This window comes from Eptatretus burgeri, chromosome 17, assembly GCF_056783735.1.
Source record: "Eptatretus burgeri isolate ZD-2024b chromosome 17, Ebu_testis_v1, whole genome shotgun sequence".
Classification (NCBI taxonomy): Eukaryota; Metazoa; Chordata; class Myxini; order Myxiniformes; family Myxinidae; genus Eptatretus; species Eptatretus burgeri.
The window spans coordinates 60225968-60241124 of record NC_140977.1 but is presented as its reverse complement, the minus strand read 5'-3'; the positions used below and the strand labels follow the sequence as shown (position 1 = coordinate 60241124).

At 37.3% G+C, this 15157-nt stretch overlaps 1 protein-coding gene across 5 annotated transcripts in view; it reads right to left on the bottom strand.

Annotated features, from left to right (window-relative positions):
• The window catches only part of AMDHD2 (amidohydrolase domain containing 2), a 42909-nt gene extending 27980 nt beyond the window's left edge, over positions 1 to 14929 (bottom strand). The window contains exons 1-3 of one of the 5 annotated variants that reach the window (XM_085863017.1): positions 14673 to 14929; positions 13406 to 13545; positions 9741 to 9831 (exon numbers count right to left, since the gene is read on the bottom strand). In XM_085863017.1, the coding sequence (XP_085719143.1) occupies positions 9741 to 9823 (83 nt within the window). In that variant the 5' untranslated portion in view covers positions 9824 to 9831; positions 13406 to 13545; positions 14673 to 14929. Of the gene's footprint in view, positions 1 to 9740; positions 9832 to 13405; positions 13546 to 14240; positions 14509 to 14672 lie in introns of those variants that run through there. The other 4 variants (XM_085863013.1, XM_085863014.1, XM_085863015.1 and 1 more) reach the window with 4 other exon arrangements.
• Positions 14930 to 15157: the final 228 nt, after the last annotated feature.

Below are 15157 nucleotides of genomic sequence, written 5' to 3'. Positions count from 1 at the left end.
TAAAAACGGTCATTTATTATTTAGTGGCTATATAATCAGTTTTAATCAGTCGGGTTTTTATTTTGTTATTATTCTTGATTAGTCGGGTTTTTGATCCAGTGGGTATAAGTTGGATTATAATAAATTGGGTCTGGATTAGTCTCAATTAGCAGCTTTTTAATCAGTCTTGAGAAGTCGGGTTTTTGATCCAGTAGGTGGTTTACGAGTCAGATTATAATAAATTGGGTCTGGATTAGTCTCGATTAGTGGCTTTTTAATCTGTCTTGATTAGTTGGGTTTTTGATCGAGTGGGTGTTTTATGAGTCGGATTATAATAAATTGGGTCTAGATTAGTCTAAATTAGTGGCTTTTTGATCAGTCTTGAGAAGTCAGGTTTTTGATCCAGTAGGTGTTTTATGAGTCAGATTATAATAAATTGGGTCTGGATTAGTGGCATTTTATTGTCTTGATTAGTCGGGTTTTTGATCCAGTGTGTTTTTATGAGTCGGATGATAATAAATTTGGTCTGGATTAGTCTCAATTAGTGGCTTATTAATCAGTCTTGAGAAGTCGGGTTTTTGATCCAGTAGGTGCTTTATGAGTCAGATTATAATAAATTGGGTCTGGATTAGTCTCGATTCGTGGCTTTTTAATGTCCTGATTAGTTGGGTTTTTGATCCAGTAGGTGTTTTATGAGTCAGATTATAATAAATTGGGTCTGGATTAGTCTCAATTCATGGCTTTTTAATCTGTCTTGATTAGTCGGGTTTTTGATCCAGTGGGTGTTTTATGAGTTGGATTATAATAAATTGGGTCTGGATTAGCCTCGATTAGTGGCTTTTTAATCTGTCTTGATTAGTTGGATTTTTGATCCAGAGGGTGTTTTATGAGTCGGATTATAATAAATTGGGTCTGGATTAGTCTCAATTCGTGGCTTTTTAATCAGTCTTGAGAAGTCGGGTTTTTGATCCAGTAGGTGTTTTATGAGTCAGATTATAATAAATTGGTTCTGGATTAGTCTCAATTAGTGGCTTTTTATTCTGTCTTGATGAGTTGGGTTTTTTATTCAGTGGGTGTTTTATGATGCAGATTATAATAAATTGGGTCTGGATTAGTCTCGATTAGTGGCTTTTTAATCTGTCTTGATTAGTTGGGTTTTTGATCCAGTAGGTGTTTTATGAGTCAGATTATAATAAATTGGGTCTGGATTAGTGGCTTTTTATTCTGTCTTGATTCGTCAGGTTTTTGATCCAGTGTGTTTTAATGAGTCAGATGATAATAAATTGGGTCTGGATTAGTCTCAATTAGTGGCTTTTTAATCGCTCATGATTAGTTGGGTTTTTGATCCAGTGGGTGTTTTATGAGTTGGATTATAATAAATTGGGTCTGGATTAGTCTCGATTAGTGGCTTTTTAATCTGTCTTGATTAGTCGGGTTTTTGATCCAGTGGGTGTTTTATGAGTCAGATTATAATAAATCGGGTCTGGATTAGTGGCTTTTTATTGTCTTGATTAGTCGGGTTTTTGATCCAGTGTGTTTTTATGAATCAGATTATAATAAATTGGGTCTGGATTAGTTTCAATTAGTGGCTTTTTAATCAGTCTTGAGAAGTCGGGTTTTTGATCCAGAAGGTGTTTTATGAGTCAGATTATAATAAATTGGGTCTGGATTAATCTCAATTCGTGGCTTTTTAATCTGTCTTGATTAGTCGGGTTTTTTATCCAGTGGGTGTTTCATGAGTTGGATTATAATAAATTGGGTCTGGATTAGTGGCTTTTTAATCTGTCTTGATTAGTCGGGTTTTTGATCCAGCGGGTGTTTTATGAGTCGGATTATAATAAATTGGGTCTGGATTAGTCTCGATTAGTGGCTTTTTAATCTGTCTTGATTAGTTGGGTTTTTGATCCAGATTATAATAAATTGGGTCTGGATTTGTGGCTTTTTATTCTGTCTTGATTAGTCAGGTTTTTGATCCAGTGTGTTTTTATGAGTCAGATTATAATAAATTGGGTCTGGATTAGTCTCGATTAGTGGCTTTATAATCTGTCTTGATTAGTCGGGTTTTTGATGCAGTGGGTGTTTTATGAGTTGGATTATAATAAATTGGGTCTGGATTAGTGGCTTTTTATTCTGTCTTGATTCGTCAGGTTTTTGATCCAGTGTGTTTTAATGAGTCAGATGATAATAAATTGGGTCTGGATTAGTCTCAATTAGTGGCTTTTTAATCTGTCTTGATGAGTTGGGTTTTTTATTCAGTGGGTGTTTTATGAGTCAGATTATAATAAATTGGGTCTGGATTAGTCTCGATTAGTGGCTTTTTAATCTGTCTTGATTAGTTGGGTTTTTGATCCAGTAGGTGTTTTATGAGTCAGATTATAATAAATTGGGTCTGGATTAGTGGCTTTTTATTCTGTCTTGATTCGTCAGGTTTTTGATCCAGTGTGTTTTAATGAGTCAGATGATAATAAATTGGGCCTGGATTAGTCTCAATTAGTGGCTTTTTAATCTCTCATGATTAGTTGGGTTTTTGATCCAGTGGGTGTTTTATGAGTTGGATTATAATAAATTGGGTCTGGATTAGTCTCGATTAGTGGCTTTTTAATCTGTCTTGATTAGTCGGGTTTTTGATCCAGTGGGTGTTTTATGAGTCAGATTATAATAAATCGGGTCTGGATTAGTGGCTTTTTATTGTCTTGATTAGTCGGGTTTTTGATCCAGTGTGTTTTTATGAGTCAGATTATAATAAATTGGGTCTGGATTAGTCTCAATTAGTGGCTTTTTAATCAGTCTTGAGAAGTCGGGTTTTTGATCCAGAAGGTGTTTTATGAGTCAGATTATAATAAATTGGGTCTGGATTAATCTCAATTCGTGGCTTTTTAATCTGTCTTGATTAGTCGGGTTTTTTATCCAGTGGGTGTTTCATGAGTTGGATTATAATAAATTGGGTCTGGATTAGTGGCTTTTTAATCTGTCTTGATTAGTCGGGTTTTTGATCCAGTGGGTGTTTTATGAGTCGGATTATAATAAATTGGGTCTGGATTAGTCTCGATTAGTGGCTTTTTAATCTGTCTTGATTAGTTGGGTTTTTGATCCAGATTATAATAAATTGGGTCTGGATTTGTGGCTTTTTATTCTGTCTTGATTAGTCAGGTTTTTGATCCAGTGTGTTTTTATGAGTCAGATTATAATAAATTGGGTCTGGATTAGTCTCGATTAGTGGCTTTATAATCTGTCTTGATTAGTCGGGTTTTTGATGCAGTGGGTGTTTTATGAGTTGGATTATAATAAATTGGGTCTGGATTAGCCTCGATTAGTGGCTTTTTAATCTGTCTTGATTAGTCGGGTTTTTGATCCAGTGGGTGTTTTATGAGTCAGATTATAATAAATTGGGTCTGGATTAGTCTCAATTCGTGGCTTTTTAATCCGTCTTGATTTGTCGGGTTTTTGATCCAGTGGGTGTTTTACGAGTCAGATTATAATAAATTGGGTCTGGATTAGTCTCGATTAGTGGCTTTTTAATCTGTCTTGATTAGTTGGATTTTTGATCCAGAGGGTGTTTTATGAGTCGGATTATAATAAATTGGGTCTGGATTAGTGGCTTTTTATTCTGTCTTGATTCATCAGGTTTTTGATCCAGTGTGTTTTAATGAGTCAGATGATAATAAATTGGGCCTGGATTAGTCTCAATTAGTGGCTTTTTAATCTCTCATGATTAGTTGGGTTTTTGATCCAGTGGGTGTTTTATGAGTTGGATTATAATAAATTGGGTCTGGATTAGTCTCGATTAGTGGCTTTTTAATCTGTCTTGATTAGTCGGGTTTTTGATCCAGTGGGTGTTTTATGAGTCAGATTATAATAAATTGGGTCTGGATTAGTGGCTTTTTATTGTCTTGATTAGTCGGGTTTTTGATCCAGTGTGTTTTTATGAGTCAGATTATAATAAATTGGGTCTGGATTAGTCTCAATTAGTGGCTTTTTAATCAGTCTTGAGAAGTCGGGTTTTTGATCCAGAAGGTGTTTTATGAGTCAGATTATAATAAATTGGGTCTGGATTAGTCTCAATTCGTGGCTTTTTAATCTGTCTTGATTAGTCGGGTTTTTTATCCAGTGGGTGTTTCATGAGTTGGATTATAATAAATTGGGTCTGGATTAGTGGCTTTTTAATCTCTCATGATTAGTTGGGTTTTTGATCCAGTGGGTGTTTTATGAGTTGGATTATAATAAATTGGGTCTGGATTAGTCTCGATTAGTGGCTTTTTAATCTGTCTTGATTAGTCAGGTTTTTGATCCAGTGTGTTTTTATGAGTCAGATTATAATAAATTGGGTCTGGATTAGTCTCGATTAGTGGCTTTATAATCTGTCTTGATTAGTCGGGTTTTTGATGCAGTGGGTGTTTTATGAGTTGGATTATAATAAATTGGGTCTGGATTAGTGGCTTTTTATTCTGTCTTGATTCGTCAGGTTTTTGATCCAGTGTGTTTTAATGAGTCAGATGATAATAAATTGGGTCTGGATTAGTCTCAATTAGTGGCTTTTTAATCTGTCTTGATGAGTTGGGTTTTTTATTCAGTGGGTGTTTTATGAGTCAGATTATAATAAATTGGGTCTGGATTAGTCTCGATTAGTGGCTTTTTAATCTGTCTTGATTAGTTGGGTTTTTGATCCAGTAGGTGTTTTATGAGTCAGATTATAATAAATTGGGTCTGGATTAGTGGCTTTTTATTCTGTCTTGATTCGTCAGGTTTTTGATCCAGTGTGTTTTAATGAGTCAGATGATAATAAATTGGGCCTGGATTAGTCTCAATTAGTGGCTTTTTAATCTCTCATGATTAGTTGGGTTTTTGATCCAGTGGGTGTTTTATGAGTTGGATTATAATAAATTGGGTCTGGATTAGTCTCGATTAGTGGCTTTTTAATCTGTCTTGATTAGTCGGGTTTTTGATCCAGTGGGTGTTTTATGAGTCAGATTATAATAAATCGGGTCTGGATTAGTGGCTTTTTATTGTCTTGATTAGTCGGGTTTTTGATCCAGTGTGTTTTTATGAGTCAGATTATAATAAATTGGGTCTGGATTAGTCTCAATTAGTGGCTTTTTAATCAGTCTTGAGAAGTCGGGTTTTTGATCCAGAAGGTGTTTTATGAGTCAGATTATAATAAATTGGGTCTGGATTAATCTCAATTCGTGGCTTTTTAATCTGTCTTGATTAGTCGGGTTTTTTATCCAGTGGGTGTTTCATGAGTTGGATTATAATAAATTGGGTCTGGATTAGTGGCTTTTTAATCTGTCTTGATTAGTCGGGTTTTTGATCCAGTGGGTGTTTTATGAGTCGGATTATAATAAATTGGGTCTGGATTAGTCTCGATTAGTGGCTTTTTAATCTGTCTTGATTAGTTGGGTTTTTGATCCAGATTATAATAAATTGGGTCTGGATTTGTGGCTTTTTATTCTGTCTTGATTAGTCAGGTTTTTGATCCAGTGTGTTTTTATGAGTCAGATTATAATAAATTGGGTCTGGATTAGTCTCGATTAGTGGCTTTATAATCTGTCTTGATTAGTCGGGTTTTTGATGCAGTGGGTGTTTTATGAGTTGGATTATAATAAATTGGGTCTGGATTAGTCTCAATTCGTGGCTTTTTAATCTGTCTTGATTAGTCGGGTTTTGATCCAGTGGGTGTTTTATGAGTTGGATTATAATAAATTGGGTCTGGATTAGTGGTTTTTTAATCTGTCTTGATTAATCGGGTTTTTGATCCAGCGGGTGTTTTATGAGTCGGATTATAATAAATTGGGTCTGGATTAGTGGCTTTTTAATCTGTCTTGATTAGTTGGGTTTTTGATCGAGTGGGTGTTTTACGAGTCGGATTGTAATAAATTGGGTCTAGATTAGTCTAAATTAGTGGCTTTTTGATCAGTCTTGAGAAGTCAGGTTTTTGATCCAGTAGGTGTTTTATGAGTTGGATTATAATAAATTGGGTCTGGATTAGTCTCGATTAGTGGCTTTTTAATCTGTCTTGATGAGTTGGGTTTTTGATTCAGTGGGTGTTTTATGAGTCAGATTATAATAAATGGGGTCTGGATTAGTCTCGATTCGTGGCTTTTTAATCTGTCTTGATTAGTTGGGTTTTTGATCCAGTAGGTGTTTTATGAGTCAGATTATAATAAATTGGGTCTGGATTAGTGGCATTTTATTGTCTTGATTAGTCGGGTTTTTGATCCAGTGTGTTTTTATGAGTCGGATGATAATAAATTTGGTCTGGATTAGTCTCAATTAGTGGCTTATTAATCAGTCTCTTTGAAGTCGGGTTTTTGATCCAGTAGGTGCTTTATGAGTCAGATTATAATAAATTGGGTCTGGATTAGTCTCGATTCGTGGCTTTTTAATGTCCTGATTAGTTGGGTTTTTGATCCAGTAGGTGTTTTATGAGTCAGATTCTAATAAATTGGGTCTGGATTAGTCTCAATTCATGGCTTTTTAATCTGTCTTGATTAGTCGGGTTTTTGATCCAGTGGTGTTTTATGAGTTGGATTATAATAAATTGGGTCTGGATTAGCCTCGATTAGTGGCTTTTTAATGTCTTGATTAGTCGGGTTTTTGATCCAGTGGGTGTTTTATGAGTCAGATTATAATAAATTGGGTCTGGATTCGTGGCTTTTTATTCTGCCTTGATTAGTCGGGTTTTTGATCCAGTGTGTTTTTATGAGTCAGATTATAATAAATTGGGTCTGGATTAGTCTCAATTAGTGGCTTTTTAATCAGTCTTGAGAAGTCGGGTTTTTGATCCAGTCGATGTTTTATGAGTCAGAAAATAATAAATTGGGTCTGGATTAGTCTCAATTCATGGCTTTTTAAACTGTCTTGATTAGTCGGGTTTTTGATCCAGTGGGTGATTTATGAGTCAGATTATAATAAATTGGGTCTGGATTAGTCTCAATTCGTGGCTTTTTAATCAGTCTTGAGAAGTCGGGTTTTTGATCCAGTAGGTGTTTTATGAGTCAGATTATAATAAATTGGTTCTGGATTAGTCTCAATTAGTGGCTTTTTAATCTGTCTTGATGAGTTGGGTTTTTTATTCAGTGGGTGTTTTATGAGTCAGATTATAATAAATTGGGTCTGGATTAGTGGCTTTTTATTCTGTCTTGATTCGTCAGGTTTTTGATCCAGTGTGTTTTAATGAGTCAGATGATAATAAATTGGGTCTGGATTAGTCTCAATTCGTGGCTTTTTAATCTCTCATGATTAGTTGGGTTTTTGATCCAGTGGGTGTTTTATGAGTTGGATTATAATAAATTGGGTCTGGATTAGTGGCTTTTTAATCTGTCTTGATTAGTCGGGTTTTTGATCCAGTGGGTGTTTTATGAGTCAGATTATAATAAATTGGGTCTGGATTAGTGGCTTTTTATTGTCTTGATTAGTCGGGTTTTTGATCCAGTGTGTTTTTATGAGTCAGATTATAATAAATTGGGTCTGGATTAGTCTCAATTAGTGGCTTTTTAATCAGTCTTGAGAAGTCGGGTTTTTGATCCAGAAGGTGTTTTATGAGTCAGATTATAATAAATTGGGTCTGGATTAGTCTCAATTCGTGGCTTTTTAATCTGTCTTGATTAGTCGGGTTTTTTATCCAGTGGGTGTTTCATGAGTTGGATTATAATAAATTGGGTCTGGATTAGTGGCTTTTTAATCTCTCATGATTAGTTGGGTTTTTGATCCAGTGGGTGTTTTATGAGTTGGATTATAATAAATTGGGTCTGGATTAGTCTCGATTAGTGGCTTTTTAATCTGTCTTGATTAGTCGGGTTTTTGATCCAGTGGGTGTTTTATGAGTCAGATTATAATAAATTGGGTCTGGATTAGTGGCTTTTTATTGTCTTGATTAGTCGGGTTTTTGATCCAGTGTGTTTTTATGAGTCAGATTATAATAAATTGGGTCTGGATTAGTCTCAATTAGTGGCTTTTTAATCAGTCTTGAGAAGTCGGGTTTTTGATCCAGAAGGTGTTTTATGAGTCAGATTATAATAAATTGGGTCTGGATTAGTCTCAATTCGTGGCTTTTTAATCTGTCTTGATTAGTCGGGTTTTTTATCCAGTGGGTGTTTCATGAGTTGGATTATAATAAATTGGGTCTGGATTAGTGGCTTTTTAATCTCTCATGATTAGTTGGGTTTTTGATCCAGTGGGTGTTTTATGAGTTGGATTATAATAAATTGGGTCTGGATTAGTCTCGATTAGTGGCTTTTTAATCTGTCTTGATTAGTCGGGTTTTTGATCCAGCGGGTGTTTTATGAGTCGGATTATAATAAATTGGGTCTGGATTAGTCTCGATTAGTGGCTTTTTAATCTGTCTTGATTAGTTGGGTTTTTGATCCAGATTATAATAAATTGGGTCTGGATTTGTGGCTTTTTATTCTGTCTTGATTAGTCAGGTTTTTGATCCAGTGTGTTTTTATGAGTCAGATAATAATAAATTGGGTCTAGGTTAGTCTCAATTAGTGGCTTTATAATCTGTCTTGATTAGTTGGGTTTTTGATCCAGTAGGTGTTTTATGAGTCAGATTATTATAAATTGGGTCTGGATTAGTCTCAATTCGTGGCTTTTTAATGTCTTGATTAGTCGGGTTTTTGATGCAGTGGGTGTTTTATGAGTTGGATTATAATAAATTGGGTCTGGATTAGTCTCAATTCGTGGCTTTTTAATCTGTCTTGATTAGTCGGGTTTTTGATCCAGTGGGTGTTTTATGAGTCGGATTATAATAAATTGGGTCTGGATTAGTCTCGATTAGTGGCTTTTTAATCTCTCATGATTAGTTGGGTTTTTGATCCAGTGGGTGTTTTATGAGTCGGAGTATAATAAATCGGGTCTGGATTGGTCTCGATTAGTGGATTTTTAATCAGTGTTGATTAGTCGGGTTTTTGATCCAGTGGGTGTTTTATGAGTCAGATTATAATAAATTGGGTCTGGATTAGTGGCTTTTTATTCTGTCTTGATTAGTCGGGTTTTTGATCCAGTGTGTTTTTATGAGTCGGATGATAATAAATTGGGTCTGGATTCGTCTCGATTAGTGGATTTTTAATCAGTCTTGATTAGTCTGGTTTTTGATCCAGTGGGTGTTTTACGAGTCAGATTATAATAAATTGGATCTGGATTAGTCTCAATTAGTGGCATTTTAATCAGTCTTGATTAGTTGGGTTTTTGATCCAGTGGATGTTTTATGAGTCGGATTATAATAAATTGGGTCTGCATAAGTCTCAATTGGTGGCTTTTTAATCAATCTTGATTAGTCGGGTTTTTGATCCAGTGGGTGTTTTATGAGTCGCATTATAATAAATTGCGTCTGGATTAGTCTCGATGAGTGAGCTTTTTAAACAGTCTTGATTAGTCAGTGAGTTTTTGTTTTTTTTAATCAGTCTTGAGTAGTCAGTGGTTTTTTTTTTTAATCAGTCTTGATTCGTCAGGCTTTTGTTTCTCCTGGTTTTTTTTTTATTAGTCCGGATATAATGCATTGGAGGTTTCTTTTCTTGTCTTGATTAGTCAGGGTTTTTTTTAATCTGTTATAACTCTTTATTGAGAACCTCTTTTGCTCAGACAATGGAATAACACACAAAAGTCAAATTCAGCTCAATTCTCAAAGTGGTTAGCATATTCTGAATGATGTTTTATTGATTCCATCGGTTGTGGTAGTAGTAGTAGTAGTAGTAGTAGTAGTAGTAGTAGTAGTAGTAGTAGTCGTAGTAGTAGCCATGTACAGCAACAGAGTCACTTACTGTTGGAGCTTTTGGTCTCTGAGCAAGAAGCAGTTGATAAACTGAGTGACTGTGTCATCAGAGGTTGTTGAGTGAGTAGGCATATTCTTCACTGAAAAATGAGGACAGAATAAGTGATGAGGTTCAAAGATTATTTATCAACACATCTTAGCATGAGTTTTTTTTAAGCTAATAAATTCTGGTCTTGGTTTTTCGGTATGTTGCAACCCCAACAGCAAAGCACAGCCAAATGCAGCACACCCCATCCCACCTCCTGGTGGATTCCAGATCAGTAAGTACTTCCTCTACCTCCAGTTGAACTTTACACAAGGACACCCAACACAGGGGGTCATTAGTTTCATCATGACACAAACTGCATTACACCAACACCACATGACACCATTCCAATGCAGGAGAGAGAAAAAAAAAAACGAAGAGAAACATGGGGTCATGCACATCAATACGGGTAAGAGGAAGAGTGATCAGAAGATTGGAAGAGGAAGAAGAAGCGTCAATGGGACAAAACGGGGGGGGGGGGGGGGAGAGAGAACTCTTCACTTTCTCCCTTTCTTAGTTCAATGTCTGAAGATGGCATTCCATAAAAGGCACCAAAAGAAGAATTTGATTTTATGCTTGTTGTTTGCTTCGGATAACCATCATTCAAAGAAAAATAAGGACTTACTACAGCCACCTGTCTTGGTGGTAGAAGGTTCAAGCGTCAGGTGTGTCTAGCTTGCAGCGGTTCGAACACCGGAGTCATAATCATACTAAAATACACAATTTGGAGTCTGACTGACTGTGTGTTTTATGACCGCCAAACATTCGGTGGTTACGTACACACTCTCAACCAAACTTGACAGAAGGACTAAGGGTCACATGATGGAGCTTGTAACTACTTCATTTTCTTTCCTCCCAAAGGGGGTTTTCATCCTTGGACAAATGCTGTGTTAACATGTATAAATAACTTATCATGGTGTTTCATGGGGCAAGCCCCACAGAGAAGGAGAAGAGGCCAACCAGGAATATATATATATATATATATATATATATATATATATATATATATATATATATATTTATATTTATATATATATATATATATATATATATATATATATATATATATATATATATATATATATATATATATATATATATATATATATATATATATATATATATATATATATATATTTCCTGGTGTTGGCACAGTGGTTAGGGCAGTGGCTTGGGATCCAAAAGGTCCTGAGTTCAAACCCCGTTGGGCCACTGAATTAATACACCAGGGGGTTGACTCAGCCTGTCATCCTTCCGAGGTCGGCGAAATGAGTACCAGTATACTGGGCCGGTGTATACCCCGGTTAAAATTGGTGTACCATATCCCTGTGTCATAAGAGGCGACCAGGGTTGCGTCAGGAAGGGCATCCGGCGTAAAACATGTGCCAAATCACTATGCGGATCATAAGGATGATCTGCTGTGACGACCCCTAACGGGAGCAGCCGAAAGAAGAAGAAGAGAAGATATATATATATATATATATATATATATATATATATATATATATATATATATATATATATATATATATATATATATTATAAACCACAAACACGTAGGATTACCTTTTTAAACAGTCGCGACTGCTATTCAACACTAAACTGAATGAGATCTGCAGGAATCCTGACATCGTTGAGGTATTGTGTATGCTTATCGTGTTCACCACAGAATAACGGTCGTGAGACGAGATCCACTGTAATCTATATACCCCACAAAGGATAATAACTTGACCCTGTCGTTCCGTACGGAGTGGGTGCACGAGTATACTGTATTATAAAAACAGGACCATGGGTACTGAAACTGAAGACCCTGAGGACCCAAAAGACCTAAAATCCCAAAAAGATCCCAAAGACGCAAATAACCCACAACACCCCCAAAGGACCTCAGAGTGACCTCATGATTTTCCATTAACAGGTGTGCCTTGGTAAATGTTAATTTGTGGAATTTCTTTCCTTCTTTATGTGTTTGAGCCAATTAGTTGTGTTGTGACAAGGTAGGGTTGGTACACAGTAAATAGCCCTATTTGGTGAAACACCATTATTTTGTCTGTTCTGTAGTAGTCCATATTATGGCAAGAACAACTCAACTAAGCAAAGAGAAACGACAGTCCACCATTACTTTAAGACATGAAGGATAGTTAATCTGGAAAATTTCAAGAACTTAGAAAGTTTCTTCAAGTGCAGTCACAAAAACCATCACACGCTATGATGAAACTGGCTCTCATGAGGACCGCCACAGGAAAGGAAGACCCAGAGTTACCTCTACTGCAGAGGATATTTATGAGAGTTACCAGCCTCAGAAATCGCCAATTAACTGCACGTCCGATTGCAGCCCAAGTCAATGCTTCACAGAGTTCAAGTAACAGACATATTTCAACATCAACTGTTCAGAGGAGACGACGTGAATCAGGCCTTCATGGTCAAATTGCTGCAAGAAAACCACTACTGAAGGAGACCAATGAGAAGAGAAGACCTGCTTGGGCCAAGAAACACGAGAAATGGACATTAGACCGGTGGAAATCTGTCCTTTGGTCTGAGGAGGCCAAATTTGAGATTTTTGGTTCCAACCGCAGTGTTTTTGTGAGACGCAGAGAAGGTGAACGGATGATCTCTGTGTGTGGTTCCCATCGTGAAGCATGAAGGAGGAGGTGCAATGGTGTGGGGGTTGCTTTGCTGGTGACACGGCCGGCGATTTATTTAGAATTCAAGGCACACTCAGGCCTAAGTCACATTTGCTCTATGGTGAGGATACGGCGGCCGTACGCCCTCTGAATTGACAGAAACGTGCGGCGGCCGCAGAGTTTCTGCGATAGCCTCAGGGTGGCCCTACGTCATATGGCTATATTTTACAGGTCGTAAGGTCGCCGTGGAATTATAACGCAGAGTTATAACTTTTTTCATTTCTACATTCGCCGTAGCAATTTGACAAGTCGAAAAAAAAACTGGTAAAAAAACAAAAAACAAATTTAACCCATTCGTTACCGTCCGTCTGGCCACACGTTCGCCTTAGGGCACCCTGCGGTCGCCTTACGGGCACCTTGAGGCTACCTTGCATTTGCCTTGAAAATTCTATGGCCGCCGCAGGGCCCCCTTAAGGTCACCGTGCAACATCAAATCAAAGACCGTACGGCAACCCCACATTTTCGGTCTCCACAATTTATAAATACGCCGTGCGGCTCCCCGAAAAATAAAAACATATGTGACTGCTACATTGTGTGACCGTGGAAATACTGCGGCCGCTGTATAATTGCTAGTGGCCGTAGATTTTGGAGACCCCACGGCCGCCGTGGGAAATGTGACTTAGGCCTAAATACGCCGTGCGGCTCCCCAAAAAATAAAAACATGTGACTGCTACATTATGTGACCGTGGAAATACTATGGGCGCCGTATAATTGCTAGTGGCCGTAGATTTTGGAGACCTCACGGCCGCCGTGGCAAATGTGATCTCGGCCTAAACCGGCATGGCTATCCACAGCATTCTGCAGCGATACGCCATCCCATCTGGTTTACACTTAGTGGGACCATCATTTGTTTTTCAGCAGGACAATGACCCAAAACACACCTCCAGGCAGTGTAAAGCCATTTGACCAAGAAGGAGAGTGATGGAGTGCTGCATCCGATGACCTTACCTCCACAATCACCCGACCTAAACCCAATTGAGATGGTTTGGGATGAGTTGGACCGTGAAGGAAAAGCAGCCAACAAGTGCTCAGCATGTCAACTCCTTCAGGACCGTTGGAGACACATTCCAGGTGACGACCTCATGAAGCTGGTTGAGAGAATGCCAAGGGTGTGCAAAGCTGTCATCAAGGCAAAGCGTGGCAACATTGAAGAATGTAAAATATAAAATATATTTTGATTTGTTTAACACTCTTTTTGTAACTACATAATTCCATGTGTGTTATTTCATAGTTTTAATGTCTTCACTATTATTTTGCAATGTAGAAAATAGTAAAAAGAAAGAAAAACCCTTGAATGAGTCGGTGTGTCCAAACTTTTGACTGGTACTGTATGTAATATATATATATATATATATATATATATATATATATATATATATATATATATATATATATATATATATATATATATATATATATATATATATATATATATATATATATACAGGAGTTAGTTTTTGAGCGAGCGACTTCATTTACCCCCCTACCCAAGACCTTGGGTGAAATCCATGTTGAGGTGTATAATCCGTGTTAAGAAAGTTCATCATGCTATTTTTCCAAATTCGCTTCTTATATCAAACACAGTAACAACACTCACGACAATAGCATAGATAATAATATTAATGTTATGACAAAACAATATTAATACTAATAATATCCCCCTCTGCCCAAGGGGGTTTTCCTCCTCGAACAAACGCCGGGTGAACATGCGGATTGCCGACGAAGAAGAAGCCTACCAGAATATAAAAAAACATGATTATAAACCACAAGCACGGACGGTTACCTTATCAAACAGTCGCAACTGCTGTTTAACACTAAAATGAACGAGATCTGGAGGAATCCCGACATGCTTGAAACATCCAATGCTTCTCGCGTCAACCACGGACGAACGGACCTGAGACGAGATCTACTGTAATCTATGTACCCCTCATGGAGAGGACAATAACACGACCCTCCCCGTCAATCCCACAGAGACTCTGTGGACTCGTTATAAAAACATCGCATTCAGTCGTTTTAAAATGATCGCGAACACTTCGTGGGCCGAACGGCTTCGTTCGCTGAACTACTCGTGAGGGAACTATGATTAAACAACAAAAAGTGTTTATAAAAGTCACGTGTCCATCCCGCCCCAACAACAAAACAACCACGAGGGGAAATGTCGAGTATAATACCGAGGACACCCGTCCAGCGAGACACAGCTGCACGGTTCACTCACCGCACAGCAAGCACCGTGTCCGTGCCGCACTGTCACTTGGGATCACGTGACTCGGCAAGTTCTCTCGAAACTCCGAAACCACCGAAACCACCAACGTTCCCGTCTCACATTCCTCCACAATTCAACATTCCAGTAACATTTCAATAACACATCGAGCTGAGGGGTAAAAACGGGGTGTAATAAACAAAAAATACCACGGAAACACGATACCCATCAAAAATACACCACCCCACCAAATCATTCAACAATTCATTCATTTCATTCAATCAAACATCAACCACCACCAAATCATTCACTAATTCATTTATTTCATTCAATCAAAAATAATCAACCACCACCAAATCATTCACTAATTCATTTATTTCATTCAATCAAAAATAATCAACCACCAACACCCAATCAATTAATCCTTCATTTATTCATTCCACTCAATCAAACATCAAGATATTACAAGGCCACATGTCACTGTACATCATTTGGAGTCT